The following is a 27,155-nucleotide window of genomic DNA, read 5'->3' as shown; positions in this document are numbered from 1 at the left end:
GAAGTTGCACTGAGCACGTTTAGGAAGCGCAGCCGCCAGCAGAGCTCCCAGCGGGCTGTAGAACTGGGGTGGTTGCTCTCTGACGGTGCTAAGGGGCACACGTGGCAGATTTTCTCTGCCAAAGCAAGGGGCAGAATTTCCGGGCGCTGTCCTGTTGGAGCGAGGGGCTCCTTCAAGCCTGCCAGGCCACGCTAGGCAGTGACAGAGGGGACAGGGGCTGCCCATCTGCAGACCTCAGCAGGTGGCTGAACGCCTCCAGTGCCCTGGACGGGAGGCAGCGTGCTTTGTCGGGGGTCTTGGGTGAAGCTCAGGAGGAAACGGAGGGGTGCAGTGAGACCGCAGATGCTTTCCCCATCTCCCTGGGCTGCTGGGCACTTGGGTGGTGGCTGGTGCCTTTCATCTGGCCCTGGGAAATCCGTAATGAGCCCTGAGCAGGGCTGGGGGGAGCTGGCGTCTGCCCCCAGTCTGCAGCGGTGGCACTGGGGGACTGCACACAGGGGGCTGGGGAGGCGTTGGGTTGGAGCCAGGGCTAAAACCCCAGCTCAGGAGGAAGGAGACGGCAGTGCAGCTCCATCGAGGAGCAGCAGGGGGATTTCATTTCGGGGGAATTCCTCTAAGAAGATCGAGATGAGTCACGGCTGAGCTCATTCTGTGCCTGTGCCGTGGCACGGCCCCGCTCCGCACGCCTGGGGCAGTGCTGTCCTCGGAGGGGCTCTTGGAGGGACGCCCACCTGCAGCGTGGGAAGCAAGAGGCTTGGGGCCTTTCTTCTGGCCAGTAAGAGATGCTGGAAAGGTCTTGTTGAAGTTCTTTCTTCCTGAATTTCTGATGAAAAGCTCTCTGGCATTTGGCCGTGGCGCAGCTGCTGTTTCAGCCCCAGCATCAGACACGCACGGAGCACCGAGGAGGTGGCTCTGGTGTGTTCTGCCACGGCACAAGCACCTACATTAAACATCTGTGGGATCCCAGAGAGATTTTTTATTCTAAAGAGATTTTGCAAAGCAGGCTTGGTCCCGTCCTGAATTAGAAGTCCAAAGCTGAAAAAATGTCAGGCCTTTGTTTTCCCCTCTAGTCCTGGCCAAATGGGAAAACCAATACAGGAAAAAAAACAAACAAACAAACAAAAAAAACACCTTTATAGTTTTCTGCCAATGCCTAATTGACCATTGGGAGCGGGTTTGGGCTGAAACAGCCCAGAAATGGTTCCTGCTCCCCCAGCCGGGTGCCGACCGAGCGCAGGGGCTGGGGCACCGCTTCCCGCGGGGGCTTTGCTGTGCTCGACGTCTGACGGCCACCCCGCAGGACTTGCGGCCACCCCGCAGCGCTGAGCACGGCGGGTGAAGGCACACCACGAGGAGAGCTGCACGTGGCCGTGGGGGCAGGACACGAGCCGAGCCAGCTGCCACCCTCACGCCGGGACGTGGCCGCGCCGTCCCGGCCGGTTTTCCTCGGAGCTGCAGGGTTTTTTTGCCATCCCGCCGAGCTGTAACCCCGCCTTGTCTTTGTCTTTGCGCAGATTTTGACGGAGCTGAAGTCGGACAATCAAAGGCTGAAGGACGAGAACGGAGCGCTCATTCGTGTCATCAGCAAGCTCTCCAAATAGGAAGCCTGAGCGAAGGCAGGACGAGGAGGGGTGTCCTACACGAGCTGCCAACCCCGCACCAAGCCCTACCCCCTCTTTTCCTCCTGTCAAAAGTACAGCAAGCATTTCAGCCATGGGATCAACGTCACACCTGCCTTGCCCTGCCCTTTGCTGTACATTCCCTTCCTGCCCTTTTTTCCCCCACAACACACACCCCTGCCATTTTACGATTTTTAATTTAAGCATGTTGTGGTATCTCGGACATTTTATTCAAGGGAGAAGAGAAGAAACATAAGGACTGGTTTCGAGCTGCCAAAACTTTTCCTTCCAGAAGCCCGGTATATGGCATTGGACTCCGGTTTGGAGTAGGTAGCTTCTACTTTAAAAAGTGATGCCTAAAGAACTAATCCGGCACGTCCAAGCCCTTTCTAGGTGGGAAATGTGAACGTGGGCTGAGACTCTGCGGATGTGCGTCAGCCCACCTGGGATGTGGGACTCTGGCTATAAAGCGATGCTGTGAAAGCCACCAGAGCTGTAACGGGCTGCTTTGCACAGAGACCTTGTTCTCCTTTTGCCCTGGTAGACCAAGCCTTTTTATTTAGTGTAAGATCTCAGAAAATGAGTGCTGGCTCAGCACGAGGCCCCCATCCCTCACCCTGCCTTGCCCCCGCAGCCTGGGGGATGGCGTCCCGCGCTGCATCCGTCGGGGCTCCTGCCCGGTGCTCTGCGGCCAGCGGCATCTGCGCGCTGCCTCCGGGCTCTTGCTTCTCAGGATAACATCACGGGTACTCGCCAAACCTTCTGAAGGAGAAGCTTGACCCGGTAGAGATCCTCTGCTGCCTTCGCATGCATTCGGGTGTGAATCACTTGGCAGGGAGCTGTGCCCACACGAGGAACCAGCCTCCCTGTCCTAATGGCGTGGGGGGCACCTTCCTGCCAGCTGTCTGTGAAGGCAGAGCCCCTAGAGCAGTCTGGTCGGGTATTTCAGGCACCGTGCGTTGGTTTTCAGCGTCAGGCTGACCAGCTGGAACACAGTTTTGTTTCTGGGGCACGGAGGCAAGAGAGGGAATGCCAGAGTCCCGTCCCACCCACCCTTCCCTCTGCGGGAAAGCTCGGCGCAGCTCAGTTTCGAGGCGGAGGAGCATGGAGCGATCGCTCGTCCTCCCGCATGCCTCGGGAGGCTGCCCCCGTGCCAGGGGCAGGAAGGAGCTGCCCTTGGGCACGCTGGCAGCCATGTCTCTAGGACAAAAGTCTTTTAATCTGTCAAAAGCTTGCAATAAGCCTTGACCTTGAAGGAAACCTCAAAGAATCAAAAAACAAAAACTTTGATGTTGTACGTACTCAGAACAGTTTGAAATTGTTCTCTCTATGGGCATTTAGACAGCGACTCCTCCAGGTGCTGTGCGACGCCGGTAGCAGCAGCGGCCTGGTATCAGACCTGTTGAGCTTCCCCTTTTAACAGACCCCTCCCGAAAGATACCTTCCCTCTACCACACTTCTTGCTGGGTGTAACCCCCTTTCCGTCTCCTTCCACGTTTCCCCTCTCGTTTCCTTCGCCCTGTGAGTTCCCTGCTCCGTGTGGCTCGGGCACTGAGCTCGGAGGTTGCCACAAGTCTCACCCAGCTCCATGGTGCTGCCGGGCTGGGGGGGCTCTGCTGGGAGCGGAGAGGAGACACCTGAATCAGGAGCATCACTCTTGAGCTTGCTCAACAGGGTAACATTTTTCGGTCTGTCCTGGGCTTTTTGGAACCTTTTGCTGGTTATTTCTTCAGAAAGCGCGTGTATTTTCCTCTCCCTTGGGTGTTTTTTTTTTGTTTGTTTCATTTCTTTTTAACTCTCTTTTTTTTTTTTTCCTTCCCCTCCCCGTCCTGCCTGTTTCCACCTCTCTGGCTCTTGCTGGAGCTGCCCTGCAAACGCTGGCAGCTCCGGACGGAGCTTCTTCTTCTCCGCTCTTCAGCCAGCGGAGTTATGTGGGCGCGACACGAGATGCCGTTCCTCCTGGTACACTGAGGCCCTTCCTCTGCTGCTGTGCTTTGGGGAGGAAGAGACCAAAGCTGGTAATGGCATCAGGGTTTCTGCAGAGCACTGCCTAAGCCAGGCATCTTTGTTTTTTTTTTTTATTACTTTATTTTAACCCTGCTATATTTAACAGCTTTAAGTCTTGAGATCCGGTCAATGCTTTTTCTGCACGCCGTTCCCACTTGGTGCACTCTTTATGTGAGTACTTCTGCATTTCTTGGTGTTTTCTCAGTGGTCCACCCCTCGCTCCAGACCTGGGCTCCCTCGTCCCTAACGGGGGCAGGAGCCCGGCCCCCTGTGCTGCCCGCGGGGCGGCCGCCCCCCTCCTTCTGCCTGGCGTGCCAGGGCCCGGGCGCCAGGCTGTGCGTGCCCAGCGGGACAAGGGGCAGGATCTCAGACCGAAGACCCTGCTCTCACGAGGCAGGTTCCTGGCAGCGGGAGGAAGCCCGGTATCTGTTTTGGGAGAGGGTTCAACCCAAACTGACAAATCCATCCCGCACTGACATGTTGCCCCTTCCCACCCGGCCGCTCATTGCGTTTTATCCTAAGGAACAGTATGCAAAGGGCGCAGAAGGCTTCATCCGTCTGCGCGGCACCTTGCGAAGCCAAACCACTTTAGATGAAGTGTCTGCTTAGCACTGGATTATCCTCCCGCGCCTCGGGCGGGGCGGAGGACCCACCACCAGTTTAGTCGTGCTGACTAGCCAAAGCTGTGAGTACTTGGTGATGACGATGTAATTGCAAACCAAATTCGTGAGAATGGTTTTTGGTCTCACTTCGCAATGCCTGACATAACCAGTGCACTGAGGAGGCAGCGAATAGGATACCTTGCATTCTGCGCTTGGGACAGAGTGCAAAGAAAGCAGTTTTTAAAACTGATCCCTATTTGAACCATTTGCCAGACGTGGTCTCCATTGGAGAACACAAGCTTTTTTTCTAAGCAATTGCTTGGGGTGAATTCATTTTTATTGCTTGGGGTGAACCCGCCTGTTGTGGCTGCAAGTTTGATGATGGCTCTTTGTAAATAAACTCCTTGGAGAAAGCAGGACTAGCTTACGAGATGGGGAGAGAATGTATTTTTATGCAACTTTGAGTGGCCTTCCAAACCCTGAGATGAATGATTTGTTTTACTGGTTGTTGTTATATAGTATTATAAGTATTATGTGTTTGAAAGTTTGGGAATAATATTCACATCTATGATGCTTGTAAACACAACAGTATTTATAAATGAATAAAATAAGAGTTGATAAAATAGAAGTTCTGACTTTGCCTCCATCTTTCTGGAGCAGGGGGGAGCTGCTGCAAGCAGGTTAGCAGAACGCCTTCTTCTTCTCGAAGTGCCCATAGCGCGGCGGTGCCCACCTTGTGTAAAAGCAGAAATGCTCTGCAGGTACAGCACGGGGAGGGCAGCTCTCCCCTGCGTGTGTTTGGTGAAAGCTCAAACGGAGGCAGGTCCCCAGAGCCGCCTGCCCCAGCCAGAAGGGAGGGGAGAGGATCCGCCGGGCGCATCCGGCACAGAGGAGGGAGCCCTCCTGGGACGCGGGCAGGGAAGCAGCGTTCGGGAGCTGTTCTGAAATAAAACGTAGGTGGGTTTGTGAAGCTGAGAGCTGACCAAAGCACCTAAGCGTGGTCCCCTTTTCTTGCCAGCTTCTGGCAGAGACACGCTCCAGGCTCTCCCTCCACGATGCCGAGCCTTGTATTTGCTCTGCTCAGGAGTTCGGTCAGGACAAACGCGGGTTTGGGTGCTGCAGCCACGCCTCCAAACCTTCGTCCCAAGTGAGGTTGCCAGAAAGCTCCGCATAAGCAGCGTGGTCTGCGGAGGTGGTTAGTGCAGCTGGAGCTCTGCCCCCCGGGGTTTTGTGTGCCCAGCGCCCCTGCGAGGCAGGGCAGGAGCTCGTCGCCGGCACATGCCGTAGGGAGGGGACGGGAGGCGCTGGGGGCGAGGAGTTTGGTGGGGAGCTCCGGCGTCCTCCCAGCCGCCATCCAGCCCAGCGTGGGGCTGGGACGGGGGCTGGCACCGGGGCCCGGGGACACCCCTGCCATGTCTGAGCACCCCTCGCGCCCCTGGTCCCTCCCTCGTCCCTGCGCTCGTGGCCATGGGGCCTGCCCCCGCCCCGAGCCCCCAGCAGCGAAACCAGCAGGGACCCAGGGCTCCTTTCAGCTCGTTTCTTTAATAAGGAGACAGATATCATTACAAAATAACCATTTAACGATCAGAGACGGAAACGACAGAGTCCACACGAGAGGAAGGGGCTTTAAAAGCAGCTTCCTGCCGGAGCCGAGCGCTGCAGAGGCCAGGACGGGCGCGGGGGCCGGGGGCCGGGGGTCTTCCTTCACTGCAGGAAGCCACGAGACCCTGAGACTCCCAAAGGGGCTGCTTTTTCCTCCCGGCGCTGGGGGGAAAAGGGCGAAGAGCCGAGCTCGATGCGTGGACTCGCTCCCTTTCCCCCGGGGAGGCTGAAGCTGGTGTCCCCAGGCGTGGCTGGGCTTGCACCGCAGGGGAGGCGAGGAGAGGACGGAGCAGCTTCTCCCAGCAGCGAACGCGCCGGTGCCTTGCGGCCGGCAGCCCCCATCACGCAGCAGAGACCCCCAGCTGCTCACGAGAGCCCTTTCACCACCAGATCTCCACCTTGTCCCAACCTTTCTGCTGCGGAAATGCCACCGCGGGAAGTCCCCGGTGCCGCTGCCCCTGTGCGACAGCTGTGGCCACCAGGCCGGCGGCTGACACGGCTCGTCCTGGCACCCCGGCTCCGCCGCCGAGCCCCACAAAACGAGGGGGCCGTGGACACACGGGGGAAAAGGGGGGGCACGGCTCACCGGCGGGCCCATCCTCGTGGGGCCCCGGCACGCCGTGGTCTAATATGGCTTCTAAAGTTGCTCTGACGGTGAGATGCACCAACGCGACACAGGACGCCGAAGCCACGATGTTGCCGCTACCCGGCCATGGTATAAACGCGACGAGACACAGGAACAAGACACACATGGAAGTCACGGCTGCGTCGGTGACGGCTCACCCTCCGCTGGCTGGACTGGCTTGGCATGCTTTGCTTCTTGGCGTGTTTTCTCCTTTTGCATGATTTAATTCATTATTTTTAGAAGGGGGGTGGGGGGGGAATAACCGGGGTGGTGGAGAGCACTCAGGCAAATGAGTTTGGTTCGTCGCCGCCTCCGCCTCGCTGGTCGGGCACGGCGGCGCCGGCGGCGCGGGGCAGAGCGTGCAGCGCCGCGCTCGGCTGGGAGCATGCTGCTGGTTACAGGTGGCTGCAGCGCATGCACTGGTCATGGTATATACAGCTATGTCTCCATACAGTTAACTACACACAGCTAAAGGGGGAGGGGGGGGGTCAGAGGCAGCTCAGATGGCTTTAAATGTGTCGGTCGATTTCCCCTTTTTTATTAAAATTAAAAATAAAAATAAATCATGTATTAAAGTCACAGTTCCCCCCCCCCCGCGAGGCTTAAAGAGTCCGAATGGAAACCTGCAGGCGGCAGGCGAGGTGCGGCGGGGCTGGGGGGGTGCGGGTGGGCTGTGTGCATGTAGGGGGGGCGCAGGGGTGGGTGTGGGGATGTGCCCATGGTGTGTACGTGTGTACGTGTGTGTACGTGTGTGTACATGTGTGTCTGTGTGTGTGTGCGCAGGCATGTGCGCTCCTCCGCCCGCTTCCCAAGGAAGACGCCGGGACCGTGCCCACCCACAGGAGGGTTTCGGTGCTCTTGCCAATTCCTTGATTCTTTCGTCTTTACAAACACCAGGCAAACAACCCCGTGGTGCCCAGCCAGACTCTGAGGCTTGGGAGATCCCTGACGCTGTCCCCGGATGAGGGGCATCAGCCGCCCCCACCGCCCCACACCACCTGCCCAGTGCTCCTGTTCATTAAAAACACCCCGCGTCTCCTCCCTCCAGCTACATGATCCACGCAGGACCTTGTTGACCTGAACCCCCACCAAGGATGGAGACCTGGGGACCTGTCCCAGGGCTGCACGTCCCTCCTGGGTTAGGGGCTTGTCCCTGTGCCCAACCTGAACCCCCTGAGCAGTGGCCATCCCCTGCCACCGTTTCCCATCTTCTCCCTGCCGTCACCTGGGGTGGGAAGCCCCTTGGGAAGCAGGGGCTGCCAAAGCATCCAATGGCACCAGGGTGAGCTCAGCTTTGGCACTTTGTCCCCAGGCTCAGGGTGCTGTGCACCAAGGTCCCAGGCCAGGTGTAGACCCCCCCCCCCAGGCAGCATCCCCAACGCCAGGGGCATCCCCGCTGTGCTCTTTTTCTCTGCCTCGCTGAGCATGCAACACCCTTTGCTGCTTCGCTCCACTTGTTGGGGACCTTCTCCCCACCACAACCGGCCCCATGACCTCGAGGACCAGCAGGCACAAGGCAGCGCTGGCCTGGAGCAGCCACGGATGAAGGTGAAGGTCAGCCCGAACCCAGGAAAGCCTAGCAGAGCAGCAAGCACGAGGCTGCCGGGGAGTCAGAGGTGGCGCGGGGACACCCCGTGCTCCAGCACAGACTGGGCTGAAGTGGGCAGGGCTGCCCAGCCACAGGGAATGGTGTTGGCTTTCCAGCTCACACTGCCCGAGGGGAGAGGGACGGGGACGGGGGTAGAGCAGCCCGTGGGGCCTGGGGGGTCTGCAGCCCCCTCCTTGGCCATGGGCTGGCTCTCACCCTCCCTGCTGATGGTGGGACGCAGCAGTGGGGCTGGAGCTCCCCAGAGCTCCCCCAGGGCCGTGCTGAGGTGCCCACAGCAGGGCTCAGCCCCAGGGACGCACGGGGGCCTCGAGGATGGCACCAGGCACTGCTCTGGGGTGCCTGCTCCCCCAGCATCGGGGACCTCTCCATGTAACCCAGCCTCGTGGAAGCACCCAGAGCTCCAGGCTTCGACCCAGTGTCTCCAGGAGGCACACAGCCGTGCGAAGCATGACGGGAGGTGCGTGCAAACCACCCCAGAGCTCCCTAACTCAGCCTCTGGTTACACGACAGCAGCCGTCCACACCGTGGCCCCAACCAGAGCGTGCCCCCAGCGCTGCCACTGCACGCCCAGCCCCTGCTGCATCCCCTACAAAAAGCTGTCTGCAGCTACCTGCGCCCATCCCGTGGGGTCTGGCCACCACACCAAGGGCTCAGCACCCACCACAACGTCTTCTGCAGCACAAGAGCCCCCCCCAAACCTCTCCCCAGAAGAAGCCAAACCTGGAGCCGGCCGCAGGCAGCCCAAAACCCCATCTCTCACCCTTCCCAACTGGGAGGGCTGGGGGGAGGCAGAGCGGGTGCGGGGATGCCCCCGGGCCTCCTGCAGAAGGTCTTCTCCACCGTGTTGGTGCCCACGCAGGTGTCCATGCCCCAAGCAAGCACAGTGAGCCTGGTCACCTTGCGTTATGAGGCTCCGGTGTCACCTCCACACAAAGACGCTCGCCGGCTCCCATGTGGGCCCACAGGAAGGACGGAGGCAGCGAAGCCGTAGGCTGGTGCTGGGCCACCCGGGGAGCCCCAGGCATGGCGGTGGCTTCACGCCGGGAAGGGATGGCGGGTGGAGGTGATGGGGCATGCGGCCGAAGGGAGCGATGCTGGAGAATGAAAAGAACCATCCGTCTTAAACCTCTTCCCCTGGAAGCTATTGGGACTGTCTGGAAACCCTTCCACAGCCGTCAAAGGGTATTTCAGCTTAAAACAGAACCAAAAAAATAGAACAGAACCAAAACCAAAGGTTGCGTAACTGAGGTATCAGTAGCTCTGGGTTGCTTTGACTGTCCACAGGCCCACGCCACGCTGGCCAGCAGATCTTCCTATTTGTTTTTCCCGAGAGCTGCATCTACTTCTTCCTCTGGCTTCAGCGAGTGCCACTGGGCGATGGGCCGCCGGGGGTTGGCCAGCATGTCGGACCAGTGCCGCAGCTCCGTGCCGGTGGAGTTGCAGCCCGTGAATATCTTGCCGATGGCTTCATTCTTCCCCAGCTTGTCATAGTCCAGCACCGTGATGACCACCTGCACTTTCTGGAGGAGGAAGCCTTCTTTAGAGGGCTAAACTGGTGGCCTGTTTTGGGGCAGGGTCCCCTCCGTGCCCGTTCCTTCCTCCATTTCCTTCCCCGAGGAGCCCAGGGTTGTGGGGCCGTGGTGGGGCCCAGCTTGTCCTCACGTGGCCGCCTGGGCACGTCGAGGCACCGAGGGCTGCTGTAGTGCTGCAGGCTGTGGAGTTCGATGGGGCTGCACAAAGGGGCTGGGACAGGACACGGAGGGGCAGAAGGCACCTCCAGATGGTCCAGGACACCCCTGGGACCATTGAGGGCTCCCTGCCATGCCTGGGGTGAGAACTACAGGGCCGGGAGCAGAGGAAAGCCCCATTCCTGCCATGAGATGGGTTTGGGGTTGCATCCCCCATGGGTGCTGCCCAGCCTCCCAGCCCTGCCCTGCACCAGTCACCCTCAGCGTCAGGCCGGGCTCAGGTTGGGACCAGATGTGTTTCATGGGCAGCTGCACCAGGAGCTGATCAGGAGCCACTGGACCGTGGCCTGGGACAGTGTGAGACCTCTGCTGGCACCCCCACCCTGCCCACGTGCCACCGAGGATGTCAGCGTACGAACCTGTATCTGCTCAAAGGGGATCTCAAAGCTGAAGGACTCGTTGAAGTAGGGGTTTAAGGTCTTCTTCTTGACTGTGGTCTTCTTCTTCTTCAACCTCTTCCCGTTCTGCAGTAGGTGGATCTTCACGTAGGGATCTGGGGGAAAAGGGGGAGCAGGAGATCGCAGTGCCCAGGGACACCATCGGCCTGGCCCTGGGACAGGTCTCAGCCCAGCACGAGGGGTAAGGAGCCCTCCGCAGGTAAAGGTGCTCCCAGGCTCGTGGTTGGAGGCCAAAGCCAAAATACTCCAAAGCTGGGGAGGATTTTCGGGAGTCACTGGGAAGGGACAGAGTTCTTCTGCCTCCTGTGGGTCTCCTTGCAGGAGGGCTGGGGATGGTGCAATGAGACCTGCAGATGCTGGCCCATCGCCCCGCGGTCTGCAGCAGGACACCGCAGCTACAGAGCTGAACCTCCCCAGCCATGGAGGTGCTGCTGTCTGGGTTCAGGCAGCTCTGGGAAGGGGTGAGGACGCCTGGGCAGAGAGCTCAGCCCTGGGGTGGCATCGGGAAGCCTCTTCTGCTCCAAAACGTGCCAACAACTGAGGTCCCTGCCCCCAGGGCAAGGAGGAGCAGGGCCAGGAGCGGATGGCAGAGGGGTGATTTCACCACTCAGGACACCCCAAGGAACCGAGCCCAAGAGGTCAGGGATGGGGGGGTCTCATCTCCCCTCACCCCCAGCCAGGCCTCGGGCTGCCTCCGGCACAGGAGGTGCCGGGTGCTGGAGGAGCTGCCCCGGCCCTGCCCGGCCGATCAGCACCACGGCTCACCTGAGAGGCCCCCCACGTCCATCTTCTTCAGGTTCTTGGCCTCCAGGATGCAGACAGTGAGCTTCCCAGCCGTCGGCACGTACCGCAGGGAGATGCAGATATCGCCGAGCTTCTCTGGCTGCCGAGTGGGGCAGGGAGCAGATAATCAGAGCCTCCCCAGTGCGCTGTATCGCAGTGCTGGGACGTGGTCCCAGCTTCAGTTCCCCCCAAACCCCGCTCAGCATTCGGTGAAGGCACAACCTGGCACCCCACGCACGAGGGTTTGATCACCAGGGTGCGGGACAGGCGAGTCCCAGCGCAGCACCCAGATATTTATAAACTTCATTTTTTGTTACAAAAAGGCTTTTGCACAGGGGAAGAACGGGGTCATGAGGTGCCCAGCCCTCACGCACAGCACCGAGGTGGGGCCACGCAGCGATGCCCGGGAAGCAGAGCGCACCCCACGGCCGGGGCCACCCCACACCTCGACCTTGTAGGGCCCCCTCTCACCTCCTCCTTCTCGCCGCTCTGCAGGTCCCGCCACTCCTCGATGGGCTGCCCCAGGTCCACCGTGTTCATGGGCACCTTCACCTCGCCGATGATGTCGTGCTTGGAGAAGCGATCGAAGTCGTAGATGGCCATCACCAGTGTCTTCCCGCCCAGTTCTTGGTAGGGGACCTGCGGGGAAAGGGCCACCGGGTGGCAAGGGGCTCTAGCAGGGCCAAACCATGAGGCCAGGACACAGCTGGGGGAAGGATGGGAGCGGGAGGCGAGGTCCCGTGGTGGGGTGGGATGTGGCTCACCTTGAAGGTGAAGGTCTCATTGAAGGCAGGGTTGAGCGTCTTCTTCTGCACCTTGGTCTCGTACTTCTTCTTCTTGTCGGGGAGCAGGAACACCTTGACGTAGGGGTCCGAGGTGCCGCCCATGTCCAGGGCTGGCAGTTCGGCAGCTTGGAGGATCCCCACCGTCAGCTGGAGGGGACAGAGGCAGCTTCAGCTGCGGGCGGCTCCGCAGGCTCCTCTCCAGCACCCAGCTCCCCCCCACACCACCTGGCCCCACCAGGGGGATTCCTCCTCTCCAAATGCCCTCCCTGGGCAAATCCCCACCCCTGCAGCTCCGCAGCCCCTTCCTCGCCTGGTTCGCCTGGAAATCGTAGTCCAGCGAGAACTGCAGCTTGCCCAGGTTCTCCGGCTCCTTCTCCTCCTCTTCACCTTCCCCCTCCGTCAGCCCCGTCTCCGCGTCGTCGTCGTCCTGGGGGTCCTGCAGCGGCAGCCAAGGTACCCAGCTCAGCTGGGGGGTCCCAGCCCCGCGTCCCCATCCCCACACGGGCACCTCCAGCACCCCGACCCTTGGGCATCACAAGGGGATGGGGACAGAAAGCACCGGCAGGGCAACCCGGGGGGCACCAGCTCTGCTCGGGGCTGGTCTTAGTGGGATGGAGGCATGAGGGGGTGGGGGCTGCCCGGGGCGCTGGGACTTGGGGCCGGCTCCAGCCGAAGGAGGCTGCGTGCAAACCACCCCACAGATGGGTGCGGGGATCCTCTGCCTCCAGCCCATGCTTGGGAGCACTACAGAGGGTTAGCAGGGCCATTTCTAGGGATTGTGATGTTAATAAGAGGGAGAGAGGACCTAGTTCTCCTACATCTAAGGCAAACACAACCTTCTCCCCTGCTTCTCCACACCACAGCCCATCGTGTGGCAGCCCCAGCCCCCCAGCACCCCTCTGCTGTGCCTGCGGCTCCCCAGTCCCACCCTGGACGCAGCCAGTGCAGAAGGCAGGCTCGGGGTGGCACCTACCATGGAGGATGTCCCCGGACACAGAGGGAACACGGAGTCAGGGCGGCACAGAGGGAGGACGGCGAGAGCACCAGGAGGGAAGAGAGTGACGTTACGGACAGCATCGCGGAGGGACCCAGGCCAAGGCAGGGAACTGGGGTCTTGTATGGCCCCATTGAAGCCCTGGGGACCCCAACCCTCCCCTAGCATTTGGGAATTGCACCCTGTGGACCCCCAGATGCATTGCTGCTCATCCCTCCAGCCCTGCCTGCATGCCTGCAGTGCCCGCGTGTCTCGGCAGTAGGAACAGATGCCCAAAATCTGCCATTCCCAGATGGCCCTGGGCTGAGGCACGGAAACGGTCAGGATGGCCCCAGACCCGCTGGTGCCAAAAAGCCCCCTTCCCTTCTGGCATCCCCAGATGGTCCCGGCTGTGCCCTGGTATCAGCACCAGCCTTCCGAGCTTTTGGGGGACCCCAAACCAGTGGGGTTCTTGGGCTCCCCCCCTGCTATGGGCACTGCTCGGGAGGCGGCCGAGCCATCCTGAAGGCCATCACCTGGTTGCCCGACTTCATGTCCTTCATGTTCATGGCGTTCTTCATGCCTTTGCCCTTCTCCTTCTTGTTCTTCTTCTTCTTGCAGCAGCACTTCTTGCAGATGCAGAAGCAGCAGGTGAGGATGAGGAGGCCGGCAACCACAGCGATGGCGATGAGGGCCCAGGGCGGCACTGCGGGAACACGTGGGGCCGTGGTCAGCCCGTGGTGGGCCGGAGCCGCGCAGGGTCCCGGGGAGGGGGTCTCAGGGGAGGAGGCAGCTACTCACAGGGGATCTTGTTGAGCTCGTTCATGAACTTCTCCCTCAGCTTGGCGAACATGTCCTCCTTGCTCTCGCCTGGCCCTGCGGCCTCGGTGGAGTTCTCCATGGTGGCCATGGGCACGGTGGTGGCCGCGGCCTCCGGGGCCATCATGGACGCCTGCTTGAACGTCATGGTGGGTCCGGGGGACCTGCAACACAGCGTGGCCGTGGTGGGCCCTGCTGCCCCCGGCTGCGTCCCTGAGCAGCACTGGGGACACCTGCAGCTGCAGCAGGGCCACGACGGCGTGCTTCATCCTTTGTGTGAGGGCTGTGGAGCCCAGTGGTTACAACAAACAGGAGGGTCTGGACCCAGGGGTCCCCTCACAAGCCACGGAAGCCCAGTGTCTCCTGGCCCTTGACACCTCTGAAGCCTCCATGAACGTCCCCCAGGGCCACAGTGGTGCTGGGGCCAGCCAGCAGGGCTGTGGAGGCGTTCCCAGCCCAAACGGGGCTAGGTCACCCCTCGCATCTCCGTTTTTCGCCCACTTTCCCAATGGAGATGTCCCCGCCCCAGTCCCCACGAGGGACTTGGTGGCTTCATGCCAGGGCCTGTGGGGGGCTGCTCCCTGCCCACGTTACAGCTCGGAGAGCTCAGAGCTGAGCCCCTGGCGGCACGTGAAGGCGAGACACCCCATCTCACCAGTCCTCGGTCCCGCAGAGCCTGGCACAGACCCACTGACAGGGCTGGGAAGGGGCTCAGCACCCCCAGCCCTGCAGGCGCCGGAGCAGCCCACAAGGACGGGGACACCCAGCCCATGGCCCTGCAGATGTGTCGCTCGCTCCTGAAAGCAGACCCAGCACCAAGCGCCGCCGGGACCCAGCACCAGTGCCGACGTGCCCCCGTAGAGGAGGATCCCACCCAGAGGGCTGGCTGCAGGATGAGGCCCTGGGGAGCAGCAGCCCCAGGAGGGCTGAGGCTGCGAGCTGGGGACCCGACGGGGTGGGTCCTGAAGGGCCCCCGGGTGCTCGGATGGGGACAAAGCCACTGCCGAGCACACAGGGCCCTGGAAAGAGAGCACGGAGCCAGTTGTAACCTTGCGAAGGAAAGATCAAAGCCAAGGGAAGAGCGGTGCCGGTGGGGTGAAGGAGAGCACGAGGGCTTCCAGGGCGCCAGCAAGGAGCCCAGCAGGAGCACGGATAACCGGGGGGGAATTTCTGCGGGCACGTGAGCTCGAAGGGGGGCCCTTTCCTGTGCCATTTTCTTGCCGAAGCCCCTTGCCTGGTGCACTGGCCCCAGCGCTGGCTGCTGCCCCCTCCTCCCCCCCCAGCTGGAGCTGAAACAGAGCGTTCTTGCCTCAAAATGTTGGCCAGAGAGACCTGGGGGCTTTCCTGCCCCAGCCTGGCATCATCCCCCACTGCCACCCGGCTGAATCCAGCACCACGTCATCCGGCTGCCTCCCCGTCCTGCTGCCCTGACTGGGGGCCACCACCAAGGCAGCCCCCCCCAAAAAAAAACACTGACACAGCCCAAATTCATCACCTCCCTCCCTGCTGCAGCCAGCACCAAGGTCACTGCTGATCGCAGCTTCACCACCTGAACACTTTACAGAAAAACCACAAAAACCGAAGGCAGGGCTGAGGTTTCCAGGCTGCTGATGCCTCCTGGGGGAATAAAACCCCAGCCTTGCACGGGGAGGTGGTCGCCAGCCCTGGGAGCCGAGCGGGGCTGGCACCAGCCCTGCCTGCAGGGAGCCCTGCCTGCAGCCTCCCAGTGCTGGGCTGAGCTCGGGGCTGCACCAGGAGCTACCAGGGACCACCAGCTCTCGCTCAGCCTTCATCCCTTCCAGCAGCATCATTTTGGTGCAAACGCAGTCCTCCCCCCACCCCCCGAGGGGGTCCCGCGCTCAGCCAGGCGCCCCCCCGCAGCAGCACCGGCTGCTGGCTCTCTGCAGGATGACTTTTCTCCCCAAACTGCTGATGAGCGTGTTTCTGCCCATCTGTTACGGAGATCGCAGAAACTGTGTCAGCAAGGCAACGAAACGGGGCCGCGCAGCCCTTCCCTGGTGGCAGCCGTCAGTCACCTCCAGCCCGTCCGTCCTTCCGTCCGTCCGTCCGTCCTGCAGCGCTGCCGAGCCCACAGGCGATGCCGCAGCCCTGGGGCACTGCAGCAAACTGCAAGAGAGCTGAGCAGGAGGAGGAGGAGGAGGCTCCGAGCGGGGATGCTCCCAGCGGCTGCTCCCAGACCCTCGCACCAAGTGAGCCCACGGGCAGAGCCTGGGTCTGCTCCAGAAATTCCCAATTTCAGTGCTGCTACCCCAATATCCAGGCCCTGCAGAGAAACGATTACGGGACTCATCAGTTCCTCTCTTTCCCCAGCTTTCTAAAGAGCTCGTCGTCCTCCTGATGCCCCAAAATCTTGTTAAAGGCAGACAGCAAAATAAGCGAACCCCGGGTTATTAATCTGCAACTTGTCCAGGACACAGAGGGGGCAATGGTCTCAAAAATGGCATTTTTTTGCATTTTCACGTCCTCCCCTGCCGCCGGTGCAGGATTCACGCACACGCTGGCGCAGCGCAGGCTGCGAGCACGGCGCCGTCCCGGTGGGGACAGAGATGTGTCCTCGTCACACGGGGCACGAAGGCAGTGGGACGAGATCACCCAAGCCACCAACACCTTGGCACCTTCCAGGAGGTTCTTTCAAACCTCCTCTGGTTTTTTCTGCAAACGCTAGTGCAAGCACGTGCATGGAACGGGTGCACACGCATGCGTGCAAATGGCAGCGCACCAGCACGTGCGCACACCCAGGGACAGGTCCCACTGATCCGCCTCATGGGCGCTGTGGGGTCACGCAGGGATCCCCCACCCCCTGCCCTGGCCCCATCCCCTCTCAGGGTGCACCCCAACCCCTCGCTTCCTCTGGGTGCTGCCCCGGGCCCCAGCCCCACGACCTCCTCTGCCATCAGCCGGGGACTTGCTCAGTGCCTCGTCGTCCCCACGAGCTGCCATCAGCTCTGCCCCTGTGCTGGAGCCTCCAGCTGCCACAGTGTCCCCAAGGCTTGGGAGGCACTGGGAGGCACTGGGAGGCACTGGGCATCCTTGCAAGACGGGCTGCTGGCAGGGGGTTGGCTCCGTGCCCCTTTTTATGGGGTGAAGCCACGCTGGGACGGCGCGGTCCCAGTCCCTCCGCATCACAGCCCCTGCACCCCACATCCCAAACCCACAGCCCCAGGATGAAACCAGCGGCCCCACACTTTGTGCTGGACGGGAACAAGGATGGGGACGGGGTCGGGACGCTGTCCCCAGGCAGCACCCAGCCCCGCAGCCCGTCTGGCTGAGCCCCTCGAGGGTTTTCGTGCCGCAGCGCTGGGCTTTGCCAAGGGAAGCAGAGCTGCCGGCGGAGACGCAGCCGGGCGAGCAGGGGCGCGAGCATTTGGCAATTTGGCCAAGTTCCAGCTGCACGCAGGAGAGGAGGAGTTTCTGCAGCGCTCGCCCAACGGCCTGCCCTGCATTGTGGTGCAAAATGCCTTACGGGCATCGCTGGGGTCTGCAGCCACCCTGAGCCCCTGCACCAAGAAACAGGCGCAGCGAGGTGCCCGGTGCCTGCACAAGGCACGGCTTCAGCCTCCGCACGTGTGTGCACAGAGTGGCGTGCAAATGCTTGTGCAATGTGCATGTGTAAGTGCGTGCAGGTGCACGGGGACTGTGAGCACTTGTGTGCGGGTGTGCATGTGTGAAGGTGTTCGTGCACAGGCAGGAGGTGTGTGTGCAAGTCCTCACAGGTGCGTGCACACACATGACCTTGTGCACACGTCTGCCCACGGCTCTGTCGGGGTGCAGGTGCTTGTGCACGCCTGCGGCACCCGTGGCTCTGCAGGTGCTTTTGTGCGCGGGTGTGCAGCTGCTCACATCTGCGTGTGCAGGCAGCCTGGGGATGAGCTTGCACACGTGTGCGTCTGCACTGCTGCTGTTTGCCTGCCCGCGCGGTTGCATTTGCTGTGCGCTGGCGGAGACGTCACTGCGGGAGATGTCGATAGCGCAGCGAGGGAAACCCTCCCGGCAGCACCGGAGCCCCGGGCCCGTGACGCTGCAAAGCGAAAATGAGCGAGCGCAGCAAGCAGCTCCCCGGAGGTGGCTTTTTGCTTTTTTTTGCCTTTTCTGTCCAGTTTTACCCTCTGGTACCGGCACAGGGCAGCCAGCGGCAGGATTTTTATTTAAGCTCTTCCAAGCCTCCTCACACCTCTAATTATTATTTATTTAAGGAAAAAGCAGGTGAAGATGCTGGGCTTGGGAAATGCCGCTTTGGGGATTATTTCGGCTTCCCGGGACTCACCGCAGAGGCTGGATTCAAGCAGGGTCACTAATTAGCATTGCTAATTGCTCCCCAGGGTGTGCATTGGGCTGTTCCTGCCCCAGCCCCTGGTGTCCCCGCTCGGCTCCCACCACTGCTGGTGGAGCTGAAAATGGGGGAAACTGAGGCACGGGGGGGGGAGCTGGGGGAGGCTCGTGGTGCTGCCCCCCCAGGACACCTCTGTCCCCTCGAGCCCCACTGAGGGGGGACACCCTGTGGCCCTAGGGGACGACAGTTTTCAGCATTTTCAGTGGTTAAAAATAATCGGCACTACCTTTTTACACTCGCAAAACCCAAGCTCTGCAAAGCAGAAAAATTGATATTCCACCCCAAAATTTCTGCCTAATTTTGGTAGAAACACCCACGAAGAAATCTAAGGCCAGCGCGAATGCACCTCCCCGGTTTTAAGGCTTCAGCCCTTCTCCTTGCTTCCCCTTGGTTTGGGTTTGAGGCGTGAGCCAAAGCCACCCCCGGGTGTCCCCGGGTCCCCCCCTGCCACCGCCCCGCGGTGTCCCCGGGCGCGTCCCCTCGCCACCGCCCTGCAGTGCAGGTGCCAGCGGGGGGAAGCCACTGCAATGCAGCGCTGCAGGGCTTGGGTTTGTGGTGGGTTTTTTTCTTTCTTTTGGAAGTCTTTTATATATATATATATATATATACACATAATTTTCCTCCCTTTAGAATAATGAGGTGGCATCTGGTGTGTGTGGGGGGGCTGGAGGTGGCTCCCTTGTCCTGTCCCCTGCCCCTGGGCAGGCAGGGGACAACCAGGCCCTCGTGCATCCCACAAATACCCATTTCCACTCATCCTTGCACCCAAACGTGGGTTACGCCGCCGGTAACGGACACCAGCTGGGAGCGGCGCCAGCAGCCCCGGGGGCTCTCTTCGCCCCAAAGGGGGGGACGATGGCTGGGGAGGGGATGGATGGACGCTGGACGGGGAGAGGGGGGTGCAGGCAGCAGCCAGCCCGGCATGAAATATCTGGAGTTGGGGGGGTTCGGTCACAATCCTGCCCGTGCAGGGCGAAGCGGGGTGCGCAGATGAGCAGGGAGGGCTGCGCCCCTGGGAAATCCCCCCCCTGCGGGGCCAGCCGAGCTGCTGGATGAAGAGGTGGAAACAGCAACCGAGGCCACGTGGTTCGTACTCCTGTATTTTTTATAAAAGCAATTAAGCACCGCGATTGTCCCCCTACGTGCTCAGGACCCCCTCCCAGCACCAACGGCTGCACCCCGGCACGGCCGCTGAGCCCCGGGCTGCCCGCGCCAGCTGCGACGTGGCACAGGGACCGGCCCCGGGGAGCCATTTGGGGACACGCGGGGGGACCCGGCCTGACCTCGGCATGTCCCCGGCCACCAAGGCAGCCAGTCCAGGTCAGCACTCCCCATGGCACAACGGGGAAGGGGATTTCGGGGACCCTCCTGCGTCGGGGCAGCCCCATGCAGGCAGACGGGCGCAGCCGCTGCTGGGCAGGAGCGGTGCAGGGGGAGCAGGGCGAGGGCGGCCAAAATCTCTCCCTGCCAGCCCGGAGGAGACCCCCGCTGCCAGCCCCCTCCTCCCAGCTCCTCCACGGCGTGGAGAAGGGCAGAAAGCAGCAGCTAATCAAGATGAATGAATCTGAGGCAGCAATTAGCGCCGGCATGCTTCGGTAAGCGGCTGCGGGAGTGTGGCGCCGCGATTTGTCGCACTCGGGCTGGTTTCGGACACCGCGGGCACGGGGGCAGCCGGCCCCCAGCCCTCCCAGCGCGGGGAGCAGGAGCTGTGCTGGCACCCAGCAGCTCCGGCTTGTCCCGAGGAGCCCTGAACGTGGCGGGAGCTCGTTAGGTAACGAAGGGCTGCAGCCATCACGTGCCGGGAGCTATCCTGCACGTTGTGGGATGGCAAAGCCAGAGCCGGAGGCTGGGAGCCCACTGAGCTCGGTGTTTACGCTCCCTGGGGACTCCCCGACAGCCCCCACAAACACCAGGTCGGGGAGCAGACACCAAAACCCGCAGGGCCCCGTGCCAGCCCCGAGCCACTGGGGGATGCGGGTGCTGCAGGACCCAGCCCACGCAGCAAGCCCGGCCCAACGCCCCCCTAAATCAGTGGTAGCAGCTGCGGGGCTCCTGCGGCTCGGGGATCCCCACTCCCGATCGCTGCTGTGAACAGCCAGGGGTGGTCCCAAGCCCCCCAGCACGCACAGCCCGGGAAGGCGGCAGTGAGCGGGATGCCAGGAGCGGCAGCAGCACGAGGAGCAGGGCGGCTGCTGCGGCCGGGGCAGCACCAGCAGGGGACGCGGGGCTGCCCCAGGTATCGCACGTTGCAAGAGGCGCTGGGCGAGGAGCAGTGCGTTCCCCCCGAGCCAAGCACGCACAGGTGCCGCTGGCCAGCCCCCGAGGGGGGTCTGCAGCCCCTCGAGCAGCAGGGATGACATCCCCAGAGAGGGAAGCCGAGGCACGGCACAAGCAACGAGGGATCCCAGGAGTGGGGCTGAGCCGTCGCACCCCAGGAGCATCCTCCCGGCGCAGAGCCGCACCGAGGCCGTGCTGGCACAGAGCTGCCCTCCTGTGCTGCTGTCGGGAGCAGGATTTCCAGGCAAATGCAGCCGAGGGCAGCTCCAGGCACCCTCAGCACCCAAGCACCGGACGGAGCGGGGTCGGAGCAGGGACAGCGGTCACACTGTCCTGCGCCCGGGCTCTGATGGAGAGTGGGGCTCACACCCGCACCCCTGCCCCACCACGCTCAGCAGCGCTGCTCTCACCACCAGCCGGCACCCAGCTCCTCCCAGCACCCCAGCTGGCGGTGCTGGGGACCCGGGCACCCCGCAAACCAGGGCAGGGCCCTGGAACAGTCCCAAAACCACTGCCGTGGGGCCAGGACCCGCTGCTCCCAGGGGGGATCCTGCAAACACCTGCCGCCGGAGTGGCTGCTGCTTTTCCAAGGGGCCTGCTCCACTGTCACAGCGGCTACATTACTTAAAGCGAAACCCCAAGATGTGTAGCAGTTAAACACAGTCTTAAAGGTAGCCTTCATCCATCATTTGGGTACCAGATTAATGGCTCAGGATGTTCCCAGGCCAAAACAAACGGCTCCTGCTGCTGCCGGGAGCTGCTGCAGCTCCCTCCGTCCCAGCATGCGCGGTCGGAGCAGCTGAAGGTCAACGTATGCAAAGGGCCGGGCGCGAGGAGCTGGGGAGGGGGCGAGCGCATCCCGCGCCCCCCGCTCAGCTCCTCGACAAGCGGGGAAGGGGCTGGGGGCGTTTTGCGGGACGAGCCCCCCCCCCCCGGCAGCCTCCCCCCAGCCCAGGGGACTGAGCGAGCTCCTCGCCGTCACTGCCGCTCCCCCAGCCCCGCGCGCACGCTGGGGACACGTCCGTGCACGGGCATCGGGGTGCCGAGCCTGGCAGCTCAGGGATTGTCCCGTGACTCCAAAATCAGGACAGCAACGAGGGGAAATGGGGGAAGAAGCAAGCAAAAATAAGCGGGGGAGTAAAAGCGAGCGGCGTCTGCGGGGTTCAGCAGAGAGGCCCAGCGGCCGGGGGCTCCATGGTGCTGCCCACGGGTGCTGCTCTCCCCAGGCCCATTTTCCCTGCAGGAAGCAGGGGCCAGGCCCTAAATGTCCCCATCCCCACCCCCGCGCCCAGCACGGGGCTGCAGCAGAAGGAGCCGGCCCGGCTGGAGCGTGGGCTGGTGCCGGGGCTCCCCGGGGAGCAGGCGGCCGCGCTGCAGCAGCCGTTTCAGCGCGATCAGCGAACGGGCAGCGAGCGCCTTCCCCCGCTCCCCCCTAAAGCGCTCCGCTCTCATCAGTGCTACTGCGGCGCTTTGGAGACCCCACGGAAGGAAGATTCATCGCTAATTAGCTGGGAAGGAAAGGAGAGAGCGTTCCAAGGCACCTGCAAGGACCGAGGTCCCCGGGGACACCGGGAGCAGCCCTCCTGGCGTCGTGGCACGAACACATCCCCGTGCCACGGAGAGGTTTTGGCGTGGGCCGTACGGCGCCGTGGTGCCTGCAGCCCCTGCACAAAGGCTGCTGCAGACAGCGGGGTCCCCGAGCCCTGGGGACGTCGCCATCCACAAGGCCCCCGAGCATCCCAGCCGCAGCCACCGAGCCCCAGCGCGACGCCCCCTCCTGCAGCCTGTAACGCTGCGGATTGCAAAAAAATCCTTCCAAAACCAGGGGACGGGCGCTGCTGGTGCCCAGCCCGCTCCCCGCGCCAGTGCTGCGGTGGCTGCGCTAAATAGGGCACCACAAGGCGATGGGGCTGAGCAACTCGAACCACCCAGCTCCGGGTTGGGGTTGGCACCGTGAAGGTGCCGCGCGGCCGCATCCTGCGCAGCCGGGTCGGCATCAGCTCCCCGCCGTGCCCCACGCGCCGTGGCAGCGGCAGCCCTGAGGAGCTGCGGCGTCTCTTGATCGATAGGAAGAAAAGGCAGGATGCTCCTGGGGCAGAGCCAGGAGCTGATCCGGGAGAGCGCGCAGACGAGCCGCATCGGTTTTCGTGGAGAGAAGGAGCGTGCTGGCACCCGCCTGCAGCCCCTGCCCCTCGGTGCTCCCGCTCCAAATGAGCCCGAGAAGGGTGCGAGGACACGGGGGACATGTGGAAAATCCCCGTTAGTGCCCAGCCAAGCACGAGGGTGCAAAATGCCAGTGCTGGATGCCCGGAGAAGCGGCTCCCATCCTGGACGAGGCCCCAGCCACCAGTCCTCAGGAGCCGCCTGCTCCCACGGGTGCAGGAGCAACGCTCCATGCTGCAGGGAGCCACCGAGGCAGAGCACGGCCCCGTGTCCCTGTGCCACCTGTCCTGGCACCATTTGCGGCCCCCGTGGGGTGGGGGCAGAGAGGTGACGATGACAGCATCGGTGGGGACACAGCACTGCAGCCCTGTGCAAGCCCACAGGGATTTAATCGCACCACAAAGCACCTCCAAGGCCAGGACACCAGGAAATCCCCCAGATAAATCCTGTTGTGCAGAAGGACAAAAGCCACCGGGACAGCCAGGAGGCTCTGGGCAGCCAGCACAGCCCCATAAAGCACGGCCCCATAAAGCATGGCCCCCCAGGTCCTCTTCTCCCCCCCCAGACCTGCATCCCTGCGATGCCCGGGGTTATTTGGGGAACAAGAACCGTGCCACGTGCTTTAGGGCTCACGACTGCACATCCCAGCAGAGGATATTCCCCTGGGATCCCCAGCTCCCGGTGTCCAGCACCCGCTCGCCCCCGGCACTGCTCCAGGCTCTCCAGCAGCACGAACCAGCAGCTGCACCTGGCACGGCCGCACCGCGGAGCTGGTTGCTGCACGGGGCAGCGGCTGGGTCGGGCTGCCCGCAGCGGGGCAGGTTTCCATGCGGGGGAAGCAGCGGGCTCACACCAGGCACCAGCGCAGCTCTCCCCGGGCTCCAGAAAGCTCCGGAGAGGCCCTGGGGACGGAGCAGAGCCCCGCAGGGCAGCCGTGCGCTTGCGATTCCGTGCACGGCGTTGAAATCCTATTTCCCCCCCTGGAATTGTCCGCTCGAGGCCGATGGGAGCAGCGGCACGAGGACGGGGCCACCTGGGGGGTGCCCTGCCCCAGCAGCCCAGGGACACCCCGTGTCCCGCCTGCCCCCCCCACTCCATGACCACACCTCGACCTCAGCAGACACCGCCGTAGCTGGACCAGGCCCTGCAGCCCCAAAAAAGCCCAGCACCCTGCGGCCACCCCTGCAGGCACCCCCCTGCCCCACAGCTCCAGAGAGGCCCCAGAGCAGCCCCCCCGGCCCCCAGCAGCAGGACAACCTCCCCAACCCCCCTCCGTCTGCCCCAGCCCAGCACCAGGACCGCCCCAGCGCCTTCCTGCACCTCCTGCCACCGGCACCCAGGCTTCCTCCTGCCTCCTTTTAGCGATGCACCAGCCCAGAGCCCTTCTCTGCTGCGCCCTTACAGGACCACGAAGAGCAGAGGAGCGAGGAACACCTCGAGTTATGCCTTTAAGCAAAGCACTCGAGCTTTTCTTAAGACGCACCAGGTGCAGAACACCCCAAAGGCACCAGGAGCCCCCTCCACGCAAGGCTGCAGATGCTGAACCGCCCGCAGTCAGCAGGGACGGGTTTGGTGCAGAGCAGACGGCCAAGCACACGCAGGCTTCGGGGGCAGACCGCAGCAATCCGCCACAGCCCAGCACAGCACCCTTGGCGCTGCTCTGCTCCCTCCGAGCAAGCCCAGCACAGGGGCTGCAGCAGGGGCACGTCCCGCAGTGCCGGCAGAGCCACCCCGGGGGAATGGGGTCTCTGCCAGCCCCACCAGGACCCCGCAGCCAGACCCCAGTGGCGGCGATGCCCAGGGGTTCCCCCTCCAGGCACCGACACGGAGCAGTCGGCTCGGGGGGATTCGGATCCCGTGCCCCCGGGAGCTGGGATGGGGGAGCTCAGGCACGGGGCCAGCGCCGTCCCCAGGCTGTCGGATTACGCCAGCGTAGGGCATCTCAGATTCCAGCCGCATGCTGCCTAATTTATGGTTTAATTAATAAATGAGGAATTATGCTGAGTTTATCCAATACTTCTGGACGTGCGATGTTATCAAAATCCCATTACGGATGAAGGAAGGCATGAAGAGCAAAATTAGCTTTGGCATCTGAAACATTTCAGTCGATGCGATAACACAATTATTAGGGCTAATAATCAAAGAGCACTTAGGGGAACGCCGGCTCCTGCGGGAGCTGAGCCCAGGGCAGCCGCAGCCCCAGCCTGGGGCGAGCCAGGGAACAGCAGGGTTTTCACCCGGGCGGGCAAATCCATCGGCAGCCAAGGGCAAAAGCACTTGGCCAGACTCCACCGAGCGGCGGCCAGCGGCTCTGGGCATGGGGACGAGGCGCAGCATCACCGCGCACAGCGGGCAGCACCGCGCTCCACTGCCGGCATTAGGGACAGCAAAAAAAAAACCTGAAGAGTTGAAAAACAGCAGGCACTCGGCTCCGTCTATTTGCTTTGGGCACTGATCCTGCTCGAGGACATCCCGCCTCCCGGCTCACAGCTTCCCTGCGCAGCCAGGAGAAGGAGAAACTCGAGTAATAATTAGGAGCTGCAGTCATCAGGCTCCCGGGGCTGGGCCCTTGCCAGCAGCACCGCCAGCCCGCGGAGCGCCCGCTCCCACCCTGCTGGGGTGGGCAGGAGCCCGCCGCGCTCCGGTGGCCCTCGGTGACCGTCCCGCAGGGCTCCGTTAGCGGGGGAGCCACTCCCAGCAGCGGGCTGGCGGCCCTCGGTATTTTTACGTTCCTCCTCGTGCCGTGGCTCTGCGCGGTGCCGGGCGCCGCGGGGCAGAGGGGCGCAGAGCCAGGGCTGCCCCAGGAGATGCAGCGCAGCAGACACCAGCTTGCCGCCGCTGGGCACCGAGGGACCCGTCCCTGCCCCGCGGGAGCTGGGGGCTTGGAGCTCCCCGCGAGGGGACCCCAATGCTTGCCCCAGGGGCCGTGGTGGGGCACGGTCAGCCCCGCTCCTGTGCTTCGCCGCTTGTGAGGAGGGGACAGCGCGCGGCTCCCAGGGGGTTTGGGGGGTTTTATGGGATCGTGCTTTTCCTGAGCAGCACGGGCGATGTCCCGCTGCCACTGCCGGGCTCAATGACCTTGGGTGCATCACCTCTCTCAGCGCCCCACGCTCCCCCAGCACCGCAACCCAGCGAGCCACTCTGCTTCCCTCCAACACCCTCCGGCCACAAGCACCGACGTGCCGCCGAGGCGAGGACCCCGGCCACCCTGAGGGGGCCCCAGGGCCCCAGCAGCCCACGGCAGCGCGGCCGAGGCGCTGCGCTAGCGAGGAATAATGCAGCAGGCAGGAGACGACGCCTGCCGGTCGCCGCGCCGCCGTGCAGCGTGCACAGGAGTGAAATATCTGCAGCAGCACCTGGGCGCACGAGCAGCCAGAGCCCTCGCGCGAGGACTGAAGTTTGGCTGCTGCAGAGGGGCAGGGGGGAGCCCGGCAGCGCCCTGTGGCCGCCCTGCAGCGGGTGGCACCCTGCAGAGGGTGGCATCCCAGAGCGGGTGACATCCCAGAGTGGGTGACATCCCGGAGAGGGTGACATCCCGGAGAGGGTGACATCCCGCAGCGGGTGACATCCCGCAGCAGCACCTGCCCAGCTCACCCGGAGGCCAGGCCAGTGCTGCACCACGCTGCATGCAGCGCAGAGGGGGACCCGCAGCGGTGCCAAAGCCCCAGGGCACGGCTGAGGACCACGAGGCGACGCGTGACACAGGCGCGTCCCCCGCGCCACAGTCACCTTGCAAAACTGCCTTTCCCCTGCGCAATTGGCAGAGCTCTTTTGGGATCGCGCCCGGCCCTCTGAAAGTAGGCTGCAGGGGGGGCACCGGGGGCAGGACGCGGGCGCAAAGGCTCGGTCCGGTTACCCCGGAGCTGGTGCCCCGGCACCGCTGCACCCCACCGGTGCGGGGGAGCGCAGGAGATGCCCGGAGGCTGCTGCAGCCCCGGGAAGGGACCCGCTGGTGCTGGCTGCGGGCCAGGACGCGGTGCAGAGCCCCCCCCCGGAGCGGCCGGCCCAGCACCGCACCGCGGCTGCAGCCCCCGGGGCGGCTCCGGGAGCGGGACCGGGAGCGGGACCCCCGAGGGCACCCGCGGGGACGCGGGGCTGGGGCATCGCGGGCGGCCCCTCGGCGTCCCGGGGGCACCCCGACCCAGCGCCGCGGCACCGAAACGCGGGGGGGGTCCCGCACCTCCGGGGGGTGTCCCGCATCCCGGGTGCGGGTCCCGCATGCCGGGGGAGGGGGGTCCGCGTCCCAGCTGGGGGTCCCGCATCCCGAGGGGGGGCGTCCCGCATCCGGGAAGGGTCCCGCGTGCCCGGGAAGGGGTCCCGCATCCCGAGGGCGGGGGGGTCCCGCATCCCCGGGTGGGGATCCCGCATCCCGGGGGGGGGTCTCGCATCCCGGGGGGGGGTCCCTCATCCCGGGGGGGGGTTCCCGCATCCCCAGGGATGTTCCCGCACCCCGGGGGGGGTCCCTCCATCCATCCCCCCCCAAGCGGCACAGCCGGGCGCGCAGCACCCCAAGGGCAGCCCCGGGCACCGGGCAGCTCCCAGCCTCCTCCGTGCCCCCGGGGTGGTCCCGCCGCCCCCCCACCCCCACCCCCACCCCCCCGCCATCACCGTGCGGCCAGCCCGGCCCCGACCCCCGCCCCGCACCGCAGCCGTCCCGCACAGCCGCTGCGGCACCGGGGGCACCGGGGAGAAACTCGGGCGGGAGGGCACTTACCGGGGGCGGGGGGACGCGGGGCCGGCGGGTGCGGGGCCGGCGGGTGCGGGGCCGGTGGGTGCGGGCCGGGGGCGGTGGGT

At 63.5% G+C, this 27,155-nt stretch overlaps 2 protein-coding genes across 13 annotated transcripts in view; one reads left to right on the top strand and one right to left on the bottom strand.

Annotated features, from left to right (window-relative positions):
* The window catches only part of PPP1R12B (protein phosphatase 1 regulatory subunit 12B), a 120,010-nt gene extending 115,154 nt beyond the window's left edge, over positions 1–4,856 (top strand). For all 12 annotated transcript variants that reach the window (XM_066983164.1, XM_066983163.1, XM_066983165.1 and 9 more), the window contains one exon: positions 1,515–4,856. Coding sequence is in view for 4 of the 12 variants with exons in the window: in XM_066983165.1 (XP_066839266.1) it covers positions 1,515–1,601 (87 nt within the window). In the remaining 8 variants the exon portion in view is untranslated. The remainder of the gene's footprint in view (positions 1–1,514) is intronic.
* Positions 4,857–5,750: 894 nt separating this feature from the next.
* On the bottom strand, positions 5,751–27,094 carry SYT2 (synaptotagmin 2). The gene is made up of 9 exons (XM_066983175.1): positions 27,076–27,094; positions 13,553–13,734; positions 13,288–13,457; positions 12,089–12,205; positions 11,758–11,925; positions 11,465–11,632; positions 10,976–11,093; positions 10,172–10,305; positions 5,751–9,584 (listed from the first exon to the last, which is right to left on the bottom strand). The coding sequence occupies exons 2-9, from the start codon at positions 13,716–13,718 to the stop codon at positions 9,378–9,380; spliced, it is 1,248 nt and encodes a 415-aa protein (XP_066839276.1). The 5' UTR covers positions 13,719–13,734; positions 27,076–27,094; the 3' UTR covers positions 5,751–9,377.
* Positions 27,095–27,155: the final 61 nt, after the last annotated feature.

Source organism: Anser cygnoides, chromosome 25, assembly GCF_040182565.1.
Source record: "Anser cygnoides isolate HZ-2024a breed goose chromosome 25, Taihu_goose_T2T_genome, whole genome shotgun sequence".
NCBI lineage: Eukaryota > Metazoa > Chordata > Aves > Anseriformes > Anatidae > Anser > Anser cygnoides.
The sequence above is the reverse complement of the archived record's forward strand: the minus strand, read 5'-3'. Positions and strand labels throughout refer to the sequence as shown.